At 27.6% G+C, this 11,751-nt stretch overlaps 1 protein-coding gene across 1 annotated transcript; it reads right to left on the bottom strand.

The window, feature by feature from the left end:
* Positions 1 to 1,300: 1,300 nt before the first annotated feature.
* Positions 1,301 to 4,060, bottom strand: LOC100166716 (DNA polymerase beta). The gene is made up of 7 exons (XM_008183837.3): positions 3,730 to 4,060; positions 3,429 to 3,628; positions 3,025 to 3,185; positions 2,839 to 2,961; positions 2,543 to 2,708; positions 2,108 to 2,291; positions 1,301 to 1,607 (listed from the first exon to the last, which is right to left on the bottom strand). Exons 1-7 carry the CDS (start codon positions 3,809 to 3,811, stop codon positions 1,513 to 1,515), a joined length of 1,011 nt encoding a protein of 336 aa, XP_008182059.1. The 5' UTR covers positions 3,812 to 4,060; the 3' UTR covers positions 1,301 to 1,512.
* Positions 4,061 to 11,751: the final 7,691 nt, after the last annotated feature.

Raw genomic sequence — 11,751 nt, 5'->3', positions numbered from 1 at the left:
CCATCCTGCGGTAGCACGACGGGGTCGCGGACGTTACGCGCTCGAGGTCGCCGAGACACGCGAGACCCTCTGGCGGCGCTGCCGGCGCCCGGTTGCTTCGGTCCGGGAGCGACGATGACACGACGACGGAGGCTAGCGGTACCGGCGTGGACATCGACACCGTCCCGACGGTACCACTGACGACACCTGATTAGTTTACAGCTCATAATAGACTTAATTTATGACAGGGAAGTCATTGTGACTGGAAACAATGTAAAAGTAATAATAGATAAAGTTTGATTTTTCTTATAAGCAATAACATTTTTTAATTTGTTTATTGTTTATTTCTCTAGGAATTGTTACGAGCAGCTAATATTTTACAAATAAAGATGTACACGAGGCATGTTGTGATTTTTTCCATAAACAGCTGCAAGCCTCAAATTGCTTTGAAATTAATGAGTTAGCTGGAATACATAGCTGTATGAAATTATTAAAAAGTTCAGAATTATACATTCTACAACATTTTTCATATGAAATATTTCTTATTATGATTCTGTATGAAAGTTGTAATAATTATTGTTATATTTTGGTTCTTAGAGAAGTGCTTGATACTGAAGGATTCCTTAAATTAACGTTTGATCAAGTTGTTAAATACATTTAGGGATGATCTGAAAGTTGCATCTGAGGAAACAGTACGCAAACCAAAATTGATTATTGTTATATTTTAGTATCAGGGAAAGGAAAATGTAGTTGCTTACTTGCATACAGTGGCGGATAAGAGGGGGGGGGGTTAGGTTAGGTTAGGTTAGGTTAGGTAAGGATGGGGCCTTATTGGGGCGATTTTCCCTTCGTAAACAAAATGTAAAAAATAAAAATGGTTTGGTAAAAAAAAATTATAAGATCTAAGCACTATAAAGATGTGATGTCATGAATAAATGCTAAGTATATTGAATTTAAGTAAACTTATTTTGTTTCAATAATTTATTTACTTGGCGAGGAATTATTTAGAATAGTATATAAATATTAATAATATTTTTTAAATAATAATACATTATATTTTAAATAGCCCTTCACCATTTAATTATTTTGTTCATCACATTTTGTTTCTTTTAAGAAATAATTCTTTGCCTAGTAAATAAATTATTAAAACAAAATAAGTTTATTTAAATTCAATATACTTAGCATTTATTCACAATATCACATCTTTATAAAATATGCATGTACATTATACAGTTCATCAAAATACTTGTTCTAAAAATATAAATTTAATTTTACAATTAAAAAACAAGCCATAGGTATAATACTATAATAAAAAATAAAACTATTTAATGTGATTTATTTTTCAAAGAACTCGTATGTACCTAACTTGATTTCATTTCGCATATTTTTATTAGGAATAACATGAATAATTCAAACATAAATGTTATAACTTAGTAAAATAATACCTATACATTATATACATACAAAAAAATTAAATAAACAATATTTATCAAAGTTAGATAAATAGAATAATATTATATTAAGTATATAAAATTATATATTGCGCTCTTCTGGCTTTTTGTAAGGATAATCTATATAATCAAAAATATCTTTTTCACTGGTTATCTCCACAGGTTCACCTGGTATACCTGATATAATGACAGAACATATAAATACAATTGTTGAATGACATAGTAGCTTATATTTAAGAGGACGCCACACCTGTAACTGTTGTCTTCGTCTTACAAATGCGTAACATACCAAATTTACGCTCAGTAGTTCACGTTTAATGCCGTTACCTTAAAAATTAAAGTGAATCGACCTATTATGAAACTTCATGGTAAAAACAGTACCTGTATTTTGATGGAAGTTTTTTTACGATAATTCAGTTTTGAAGTGAGTTATGCATATTGTATAATAAATGTAAATTAAAAATGCTCATCACTCACTTAAAAACTAAATTATCGTAAAAAAAAAACTTTTATCAAAACACAGATAATGTTCTTACCATCAAGTTTCATAATAGGTCAATTCACTCTCATTTTTAAGCTAACTGCATAAAACACGAACTGCTGAGCATAAATTTGGTATGTATAAATTTGGTGTGGAGTCCTCTTTGGTTAATTAGTAATTTCATACAACATTTTACCTGTAGAACCCATTGGCCGCAAAGTATATTCATTAAGTGTAAAACCTTGGTTTATAGCATGCTCTCTCATTTGCTTATTAAATAAATCACTCCCAGTAAAATAAAGAACAGCACAATAAAACTGATCATATGGATTTAGGCGAATGTCTAATCTCCTTGATATACGATTCACTTTGCATACACCCTAATTAAAATGAAAACCATTAAATAAATATAATAATTCGCACAAAAACATATATTTTATATTAGTAAAAATAAAAAATGGAAATTATTTTTAACAATAACTAGCTATTCATTGTTCAAATATGTTTGAAGTACCTATCTGTTGTTAAAAACTAATTTTATGCTCTTAATAAAGTGTAATTTTAACTTATATTAAAAATTATTGATTATTATTTACTAATAATAATAAATAAATAGTAACCAAATAATTACCATGAACTTTGCTTCCCCCAACGATATAGTTTCAGTGATGAGGTTATTTTTTTTCAGAATATCCACAACTACTTGCAATTTGTCACTTTTTTTCTTAAGACCATGAGACATAAACGATGGATGAGAAATCAATGTATCAATATCCCCACTAAACTCTTTACCTCGTCTAAAATTTAAAAATAAAAAAATAGAATAAATAGGTTTTTTATAGAAAAAAATAATAAAATGTATTATCATGGTATATTTTATACATAATATAGTCAAATGCCATAGTTTTTATAATTTTAATAACTAACCTATAACTGCCACAAATAGTAACCTTGTATTTAGGATCCAAATTATGTAATGTTTTCTTGATAATTTGTTCTACTTCAATAACTTCATTTCTTGGTATTTTTTCCTCAAAGTCATTTAAGTACCTAAATGAATTGATAAATGATTATAATTGTGTTAAGATCAAATAATTAATAAAATTAATATACTTTAGTCCTAAAATTTGATGATGATTTAATTTATCTTGATTTTTTAATAGAATGTCAATATTTGTAACACCTGAATCATATAATTCTTTTGCTTTAGCTGGTCCAATACCACTAACTCTTGTTAACTCTTTAATAGAAACTGAAGCGTCATCATTTCTTATCTGTAATTTAAAAATATAAACAGTAATTATATCTAAAGTTAACGGTAACAACTATTTTAATAAATTAAATAAATAATAATAATTAGGTATACCTATAATTATAATATTAGTACCTAAAGGTAATCATCAAAAAGAAACCTCTCCATGTGATATAAAAACTGATAAAAAGTGTAAGTTTAGTTAGTTTTAATATATTAATACATTAGAAATTAATACGTTAGAAAATAAAAATATATAATATACATTATCTAGTTTTTTCAGTTTTCCCGTTTCTAAAAACTCATCAATTTTCTTGGATATTTTGTCACCAATTCCATCTAGTTTTTGTGCTTCCTCGCCAGACTTAATACGTTTTCCGTGCTTAGCTAATGCACTCGCTGCTTTTCGGTAAGCATTGCTCTTATATATATTACGTGCAACATTTTTCTCATAATCAGCCAATTCTATACAAATAGAATATTAAAAATAACTTTATTAAAATTAAATTAAATTAAAACAAAGAGAGGTTGACCTCTGGCTTTTTAGTTAGGTAGGAGCTACTAACCAATCAAAAATTCACAAAAATCGTGATTTGGATTTGTGGAATCGCTGGGAGCTTTTCTTTTGCTCATTTTGTTCCAAATCATATAGGTTCAAGTAAAATTTACAAAATCATATTTTAACATAAAAACATAAAAGTAAATTAAATTTATTAGTAAATTAAACAGAAAAAAGTAAATACTAAATTAATAATAAATACCGGTGAAAGTATAGAATATACATTTAATCCTTAAACGCACGACTATTAATTGCCCTAACCAGCCAAGCAGCAGGCCAACTGCTAAGTATATGGTTTTAAATCAAATTTTGGACTTTTTTTAAATGCGATAATGAGATATTGTGATAAGTGATAATTAATAAGATTGATAAGAAAATACAGTAACAGCCACGATGTAGAGAAGATAATAATATTTTGAATTTTCTCTATAATCTTAATCTTGGTACCATCAATGGAAGCTATGGCGATTTGGACATTTTAGAAAAAAAGTAGATACTATTTTTATCCAATATTAGTATATTATTACATTATATTGAACCGCGGATCTTAAATTTGATAAATTTTGTCAAAATTCGATCTTTAAATGCTTATAAAAAAAAATTGCGCCTATGTATTTTTAATATTTTTCAACTGCTATTGTAACAATATATCAGGAGCCTTGCATTAATTTTTTAAGCTTTTTTACCAAACAAACAAAATTTTATTGTAAACAGCTCAAAAAAAGTCAAAATATTTTCAAAATTGTATGGTGTATAAAAAATGAAAATATTAACATTCAGTGAAATTTTCAAATATCTACAGTCATTCGTTTTTAATTACAATTAAATAAGAAAATCGTCACATGAGAAATGGAGCGAATATCAAATGGTGTAAAAATATGAATTTCAAACGCTCATAAACATTTAATTTGACTTTTTTGTAGACATTTTTTTTTGATAAAGATGGACAATATTATGAGGAATCTTGTATTACATTTTTAAATCTTAGATTTAAAAAGAAAAATTTTACGAATTCTTAACTAAAAGTAATTTGTTAATTTTCGTGTTTTTTACATATTTTGTCAATTTTTGAACTTTAAATGCTTATAAAAAAAATTATTCTTATGTATTTTTAATTTTTTTCAACTGTTATTGTAAAAATATATCATGAGCCTTGTGTTAAATTTTTAAGCTTTTTGACCCAAAAAAAAAATTGTTTTGACATTTACAGAACAAAAAACTAAAAAAATTTAGAAACTTAGAATGTCCGTAAACAGCTCAAAACAAGTCAAACTATTTTGAAAATTGTATGGTATATAGAAAATGATAATATAAACATTCAGTAAAAATTTCATGTATTTATCGTCAATTGTTTTAGAGTATAACCAAAAATCAAAATCGATTTTGCCGAAAAACTAATTTTTCCCAATACACCAACTAATTTCACTATCTCATTGAACAAGATTCTGAAGTTTAAAATCGAAGTATTATTTCGACTACTTATCGTGTAAAGACACAAATAAAAAAATAAAAAAACATCATTGTAAAATTAATACATTCATCTCTCCGGTCATATTATTACTTAATAATTAAAAACTCAAAAATTTCAAATCGTCTTATACATATGGTATATTTGATTAAGGGTAATTTGGTGGTATGGGGGGCTTTGCCCCCCCGCAGTTCTGTTTTCTAAAATTTATCTGAACCCTCCCCATGACAAATTCCTAAATATGCCACTGTGGCTAGGGGAGGTTTGGGGGTTATACCCCTCTCATTTAAATCCCCTTATTTATGTCTTTGGTATGTGTGGGTATTACTGTGTAGGTAATACTACCATAACTCATAAGTACCACCATAATTAATTTAAATGTATTAAACATTATTCAGAATTCCATATGCTAATTTACAAACAAACGATTTTCCTTGTAAAAACATATGGCAAACAACTCTAAGGAACAACAAAAAACTTAAACCTAAAAATCTTTCAATCCTTTCAATCAATAAACCTGTCAGCAATAGATCTTTGCACCACTAACTCATCATTCCAACGATATCAACACTTGCATCCAGTGGTGACTCGTGGGTAAAATAGTTAGTGGTGCACATTAATAAAATATATATTATGTAATACTTTATGTATAGCAATAATTAATTATAAATTAGGTACATTATAAAAACTGAACTCTATTAATATATTTATACCTAGTATTTTTACATAATTATTAATTATAATTTATAATATATATTTTTCGTAAATATACATACATTTCCAGTATTATAATAGTATAGTAGGTATTTATATAGTATTAATAAACAATGAAAAATAGATCATAATTATTATATTAGTATAGAAATAATATTCCAACGTTGTTGATAAAAATAGTTCTAGTTTCAAGACGTGTTACGAAGGTCCGTGATAGCGGGAACGTCGGGAAACGACCGCCACCCATCACCCGATCTACAAGGCGATGCCGCCGCTGCCGTTTGTATAGTCGTGAGCACAAATCACCTGTGAACAAGACGTGCCCATGACGAATACATAATTTTGTATGCGAGTAGTGGGAATGTAAATGTTTATGCGCATGCGCGAACCGAGCATATTTTCACTGTGCTCAATCCACGTAAATCGGCGTCGCCGTCATCGTAATTCGTAACGTCTTGTACCAGTAGTCAGTACTCCTATAGCTGACAGCTGTACCTACCATAGTCCACAACATGTGCTCCTGTGCTCCATAGCACGAGCCGCCACTGCTTGCATCTTATAATTATAATAAATTCCATAAAACCGTCCTAACTCATTCTAACAAAAAAAAAATATATTACTTATAACACCCTTCCCCCCCTCAAATGCAAATTCTGCTCACGTTAATGTGAGTTATTACTTAATAATAATATTATATATCACTCATATTTATCTATATTTTGATATTTGAAATGAAAATGTATTTTTATAAAAAAAAAACGTCATTCATGCGTGTGTATGTAATATGTATGCATGAGGCAGCTGGTGTAGGTAAGAGGTACATAGGTTGTAGGTACATATATTATATATCGAATAAAGAATTATGTCAATTTATTTAGTATTTACATTTTTACAATGTAACAATACAAAGTAACCATTGGAATTCCATAAGATCATCGTTTTCTAAATAAATATTCAAATAGTTAGTAAATATGTTGTACATATTATATGATAACCTGTATAAGTATAATATATATTATATATTTGTCAATTGTTTCAAATTATAACATCAACCATGTAGGACATAGGTATTCATTAAGAAGGCACCATGCAGCTAACCTACTAGTACCTAGTTATAATTTAGAAATATTCAGTTTATGTTTGTATCAAATTCTAATTATTTAATTTATTGTAATCCATACGTTGTGTTTATTTTTTAATTATGTTTACACTTTTATAGTTTATATAATATTACATGGGTTGGTATACTAAATGAACAAACTACCTATTACAAAATATAACATACATTAATTAGTATAGTTTTCTTTTTAAAGCGTGTTGACCCTAATTTATAAAAGTTATTTGTGTAATATTAAAAATATTTGCAATGCAGACTTGATATTATATTATCTTTAATCTTAATTTGAGTTTTTGAATGTTGACATTCGTTATTTTTAAACAATCGTTCTCCTCTGTCTCTGTGATATGTATAAATATAATTGTAAACACAATGAGTAACTTCCTAACTCGAATAAACCATTACAATCATTATATTTTGTTTAAAAATAACCATAAATTCAATTTTTTTTCCTATTTGGATGGATCCGAATCAACATTTTAAATCTGCAGATTCTTAGAATGAGCTATAAATATAATTATATATTTGTAATTCAATTTTTAACATAATATTATATCTTTACTATGTTACTGTGTTAGGATGTCAGTGCACTGTTTTTGTTTTCTATACATCATAATTCATAAGACTTAAAGATGTATTACAATTTTAATTTCTATAAACGTTATAGCAAGTCTAAAACCCAGGGCTTCAATATACCAAACTATTATGATGAATCTAGTTAAGCTTCCCCTATATAGTAACAGTTTATCAATCCCCCTCCCCAAAGCAAAACCCTGGCTGCGCCACTGTTCTTTAGTCATGCAGTATGCAAGTATTAACCAACTACCTATACCTATAGGTAGTCTATGTCTCTATACATTTGTGACCTGTGTGACTGTGCGATGATATTATGATAGTAATTAATAAATATTATGATTTAACTGGTATTATTATTTATAATAACAGTGACAGTGTCATTATTTTTTTAATGTTGTAATTACCTATTATAATATCTTATAGAATATAGAATATCCACATTAATTTTACTATTGTGATTTAGGTACCTATATACGGCTATCCTTCAAAATATTCTCGAAACCTAAGTACTTAACTCATAGTTCCTACATTATATTATAATACTTATTACTTGCGTACTAATAATGTGCAATGCTAATTTATTTTTAACACATTGTACACTATGTACACTACGTCACTACGCTACATAATAATATATATATTTGATAGTTGTACCTAATGCACTACCTATTTATATAGTATGACAAAAATATAAAATTCCAACCATCTGTTAGATATTTTATTTTAAAATACAATGCAATACTCTAATTAATTTTTTTTAAATTTTACCTGATAAGAGATAACACTAATGACTGACGTCATACCTACATTACCTATACGTGAGTGGACTATGACGTGTATACTGTATATAAATATAATATACTATGGGACAATAATTATCATTCTAATAATGTTCCGAATTAACAAAATGGTGAAATACTGAAATACATTAGCGTAAAAGGTGACGCAGTTGAACAGTTCAAACTAACAGACGCAGCTCAAAACCCGAAAGTACAAAAAATGTTATATTTTCTAAAGGCGGGATCTCACGACTCGATCTCACGATGTGTTTGACGAATATTTGGTATTCGTGACTTATTCCTGCAAATACAATCCTACTTTATCGTAAAGCGGCCGTTTTGTTGACACGGTGTAACAAATGTTTATAAAATCCATAAATGTATTTGTTCCATTTTTTTCACACGTGCCACGTACATTGTCTGTAGCCATTAAAATTATTACTGGGCACTCGTCATTTTTCCTATTGACCAAATATCTGCCACTCTATACTGTGGACTCTAGTCTTCCGGGTTAAAGTTAATCGCTTAAAGTTAAACATTTACTTCTACATTAAATTTATAGACATTAATTATTATATTATTAGGTACATTTATGTGTGATATAATATTATTATAATATATTCCTTCGTTATTACTTATAAGTTGGGCTGAGAGTATAATGCCCTTAAAAAATGCTTTAATGCCCTAAAAATCCTAAATAATGCACTAAAAAAATGCTGGTAAATTGTTATTATTTTTAATAAATTGTAAAATACAAGTGATAAAAAAAGTGATTAAACATTTTTTTATATGGGCTAAACTTCAGCATTTCTTTAGCTAAACTTCAACTTGGATTTCTTTTAATATAAAAAACAATTAATTCCTAATATTATTCTAACTATTTCGATAGATTTGGATTATATATTAATTTAACTGTACACTGTGAAAGCCTGAACTGTTACACTGAATCACCAGAGATTGTTTAAGATTTTCGAATAAAAACTATTTTCTGTTATCCTCTCGTAAATTTTTGTAGATAGAGAAGCTCCTTTCAAGGTCTACCGAAGTGGTGGAGAAATTATAGAACGCCAAATCATTTACTGCTATATAAAAAAAATATAAATTTATATAAAACTCGCGTTTGCGTGTAAAATCTTAAAATAAAATTTCAAGTTTGAATTTTGTACCCAAAAACTCCAATAATGCCCTAAAAAATTAAGAAAATGACGTTAAAATCAAAAATTGTGAAAAAATGCAAAATACATTTTCTTATTCTCATTCAAAAGTAGGTACATGTTATGGATTTGAGACCAGCCGAACATCATACAGCAACATCTGGAAAAAAATTGAAAAGTTCATCGAAATCCCAGCACTTCTTATTAGATATTACCTTGTAAAGTTATAAACACTATACTGCTGTTTATTCTGACAATTTTTTTAGAAAAAGTATCGTATAGATATGCCCTCATTTAATTTCCACCACTGCAGCCGATCCAAAATCTTTTTTTTTTAATTTTATTTATGAACAATTATCGATGTATAGGCAATCACAAAGAACTAATAATAATAGTGAAAATAAAAAAAATAGTTCCGTCTGAACGAAATATTATAGCCGCTATAATAATAATTATAATTATAATAATAGATTCCAAAAATGTCTGATGGTATTTACCTAAATCGTAAATGTCAGTTTAAACAGTAAATTTTGTTGTCGGTATTGCTATTTTGTTATTCTTAAAATCGATATCACCTATACAATATTTCAATGTTCAATCAATGACATTCGTATATTCGTATGTTACATAGTTTCATTTCATAAAAATATAAGCCATAAAAGTAAGTGTTATTTTAAAAAAATCACTTACCTATCGATTATATTTAAATGTAATATGTGCCTAATAAAAATATAGGTAGGTACATAAGTCACATAAATGTACAATTAAATTATAGGTTTTAAGAAATCAAATAATTAAAAGAAACTGTAACTGTTTATTATTATATTGCCATTATCGCAGTATATTATTGTATACGGTCTTCGCGATTATTTATTATTCACATATTTACATGTAATATTACTTGGAACATAATAAATTGCTAAAAATTAAAAAGGTTTGTTTCCAAATTTTTTGACAGAAACTTCAAACGGGTATCATTCATCTGACGCTGTGTTGTCTCCGTCTTATACAAGCGTAGAACATGGCAAAACAATAATCCAAAAACAATAAATTGTGTTGTTGCCTTGAGCTTTTAGGCTTTATTATCAGAGTTAATAACCGACGTATAATCAAACTTCAAGCAAGAAACTTAAAATACCGTGAAAAAAAACAAAGCTCATAGCTGGTTCACCGTACAGTTCTATGGCACTTGTCCCGAAATTTCATGGAGAAAAAAAATAATATTATACAAGCGAAAAATCAATCAGCAGATAACAACTACAGTATAAATATTTATAATCAATCATTGATATGGTTATAGGCTAGAGCAAGGTGTATTGATAAGGTGTCTTCACTCTGAACCCCTATACGTATAAACTCTTGATTGACATTTTTACCACAGTTCCTATAGACACCAGAGCGCGCTTCCTGTCCTATGAAGGCCTAATTTTTCATACTGTTAAATGCAAAATGCTTTATAACTATGAATTAAAATTTATTTTTTTTGGAGTTAGCATCTAATAATTTTAATTTACATTTGTATTTTTGTTTTAAATATTTTTTATCAAGTAGACATCAATTATAAAATATTATGATGTATAATTTAGTCACTTCTTGGGATATTTGCAACCTAATTTAATTTTTGAATATGTATATAATACATATTATATATATTTAGATATACTACAGTTTAATCTAGGACAGTGCTTCTCATTTTTTTTTTGTCGTGTGATCCCCTAAATTTAATGTAAAACTGTCAACCTTAATCAAATCATAAATTATTTTTTCTTAATTATATACAAAAATTACATGTACCTACCTACTATTTCACACAGATAAATTATTAAAATTATAGTAAATTAATGTTTTTAGTATATTTTTTTCTTAAAGCCTAAAGAAAATAGTTTAAATAAAATAGCCATGCCAGTATATAGCCATGCCTCCAGCTTGAGAAGCACTGATATATGATGACCATATAAATCTATCAAGCATTTAGCATATATTTTGGTATCCCCAGGATCTCTGTTAATATAATATAATAATATTATATAGGTACAACCAAGTACTAAATGCTTATAAAAAGGACAAAAGGTATTACAAATATAAGCATTTTAATTTTGGATAGCTCATAGGTAATATTATAAATACTAAATTACTAAAATTTTTCCAGTAGATTCCTTGAGTCTGAGTATATTTAATAATTGTTTATAGCACATTTTTTATCTCATAAATTATAGTATAA

The sequence above is a fragment of the Acyrthosiphon pisum genome, chromosome A2 (assembly GCF_005508785.2).
Source record: "Acyrthosiphon pisum isolate AL4f chromosome A2, pea_aphid_22Mar2018_4r6ur, whole genome shotgun sequence".
NCBI classification, from domain to species: domain Eukaryota; kingdom Metazoa; phylum Arthropoda; class Insecta; order Hemiptera; family Aphididae; genus Acyrthosiphon; species Acyrthosiphon pisum.
The sequence above is the reverse complement of the archived record's forward strand: the minus strand, read 5'-3'. Positions and strand labels throughout refer to the sequence as shown.

Bases quoted from the DNA above. Each gene is read 5' to 3' on its own strand.
- LOC100166716 (XM_008183837.3), bottom strand. From the start codon at position 3,811: ATGATTTGGAACAAAATGAGCAAAAGAAAAGCTCCCAGCGATTCCACA. The intron at 3,629-3,729 runs GTTAGTAGCTCC...CTATTTGTATAG, and splicing joins TTTTTGTGAATTTTTGATTG to AATTGGCTGATTATGAGAAA. The intron at 1,608-2,107 runs GTAAAATGTTGT...TCATTATATCAG, and splicing joins GCGGCCAATGGGTTCTACAG to GTATACCAGGTGAACCTGTG.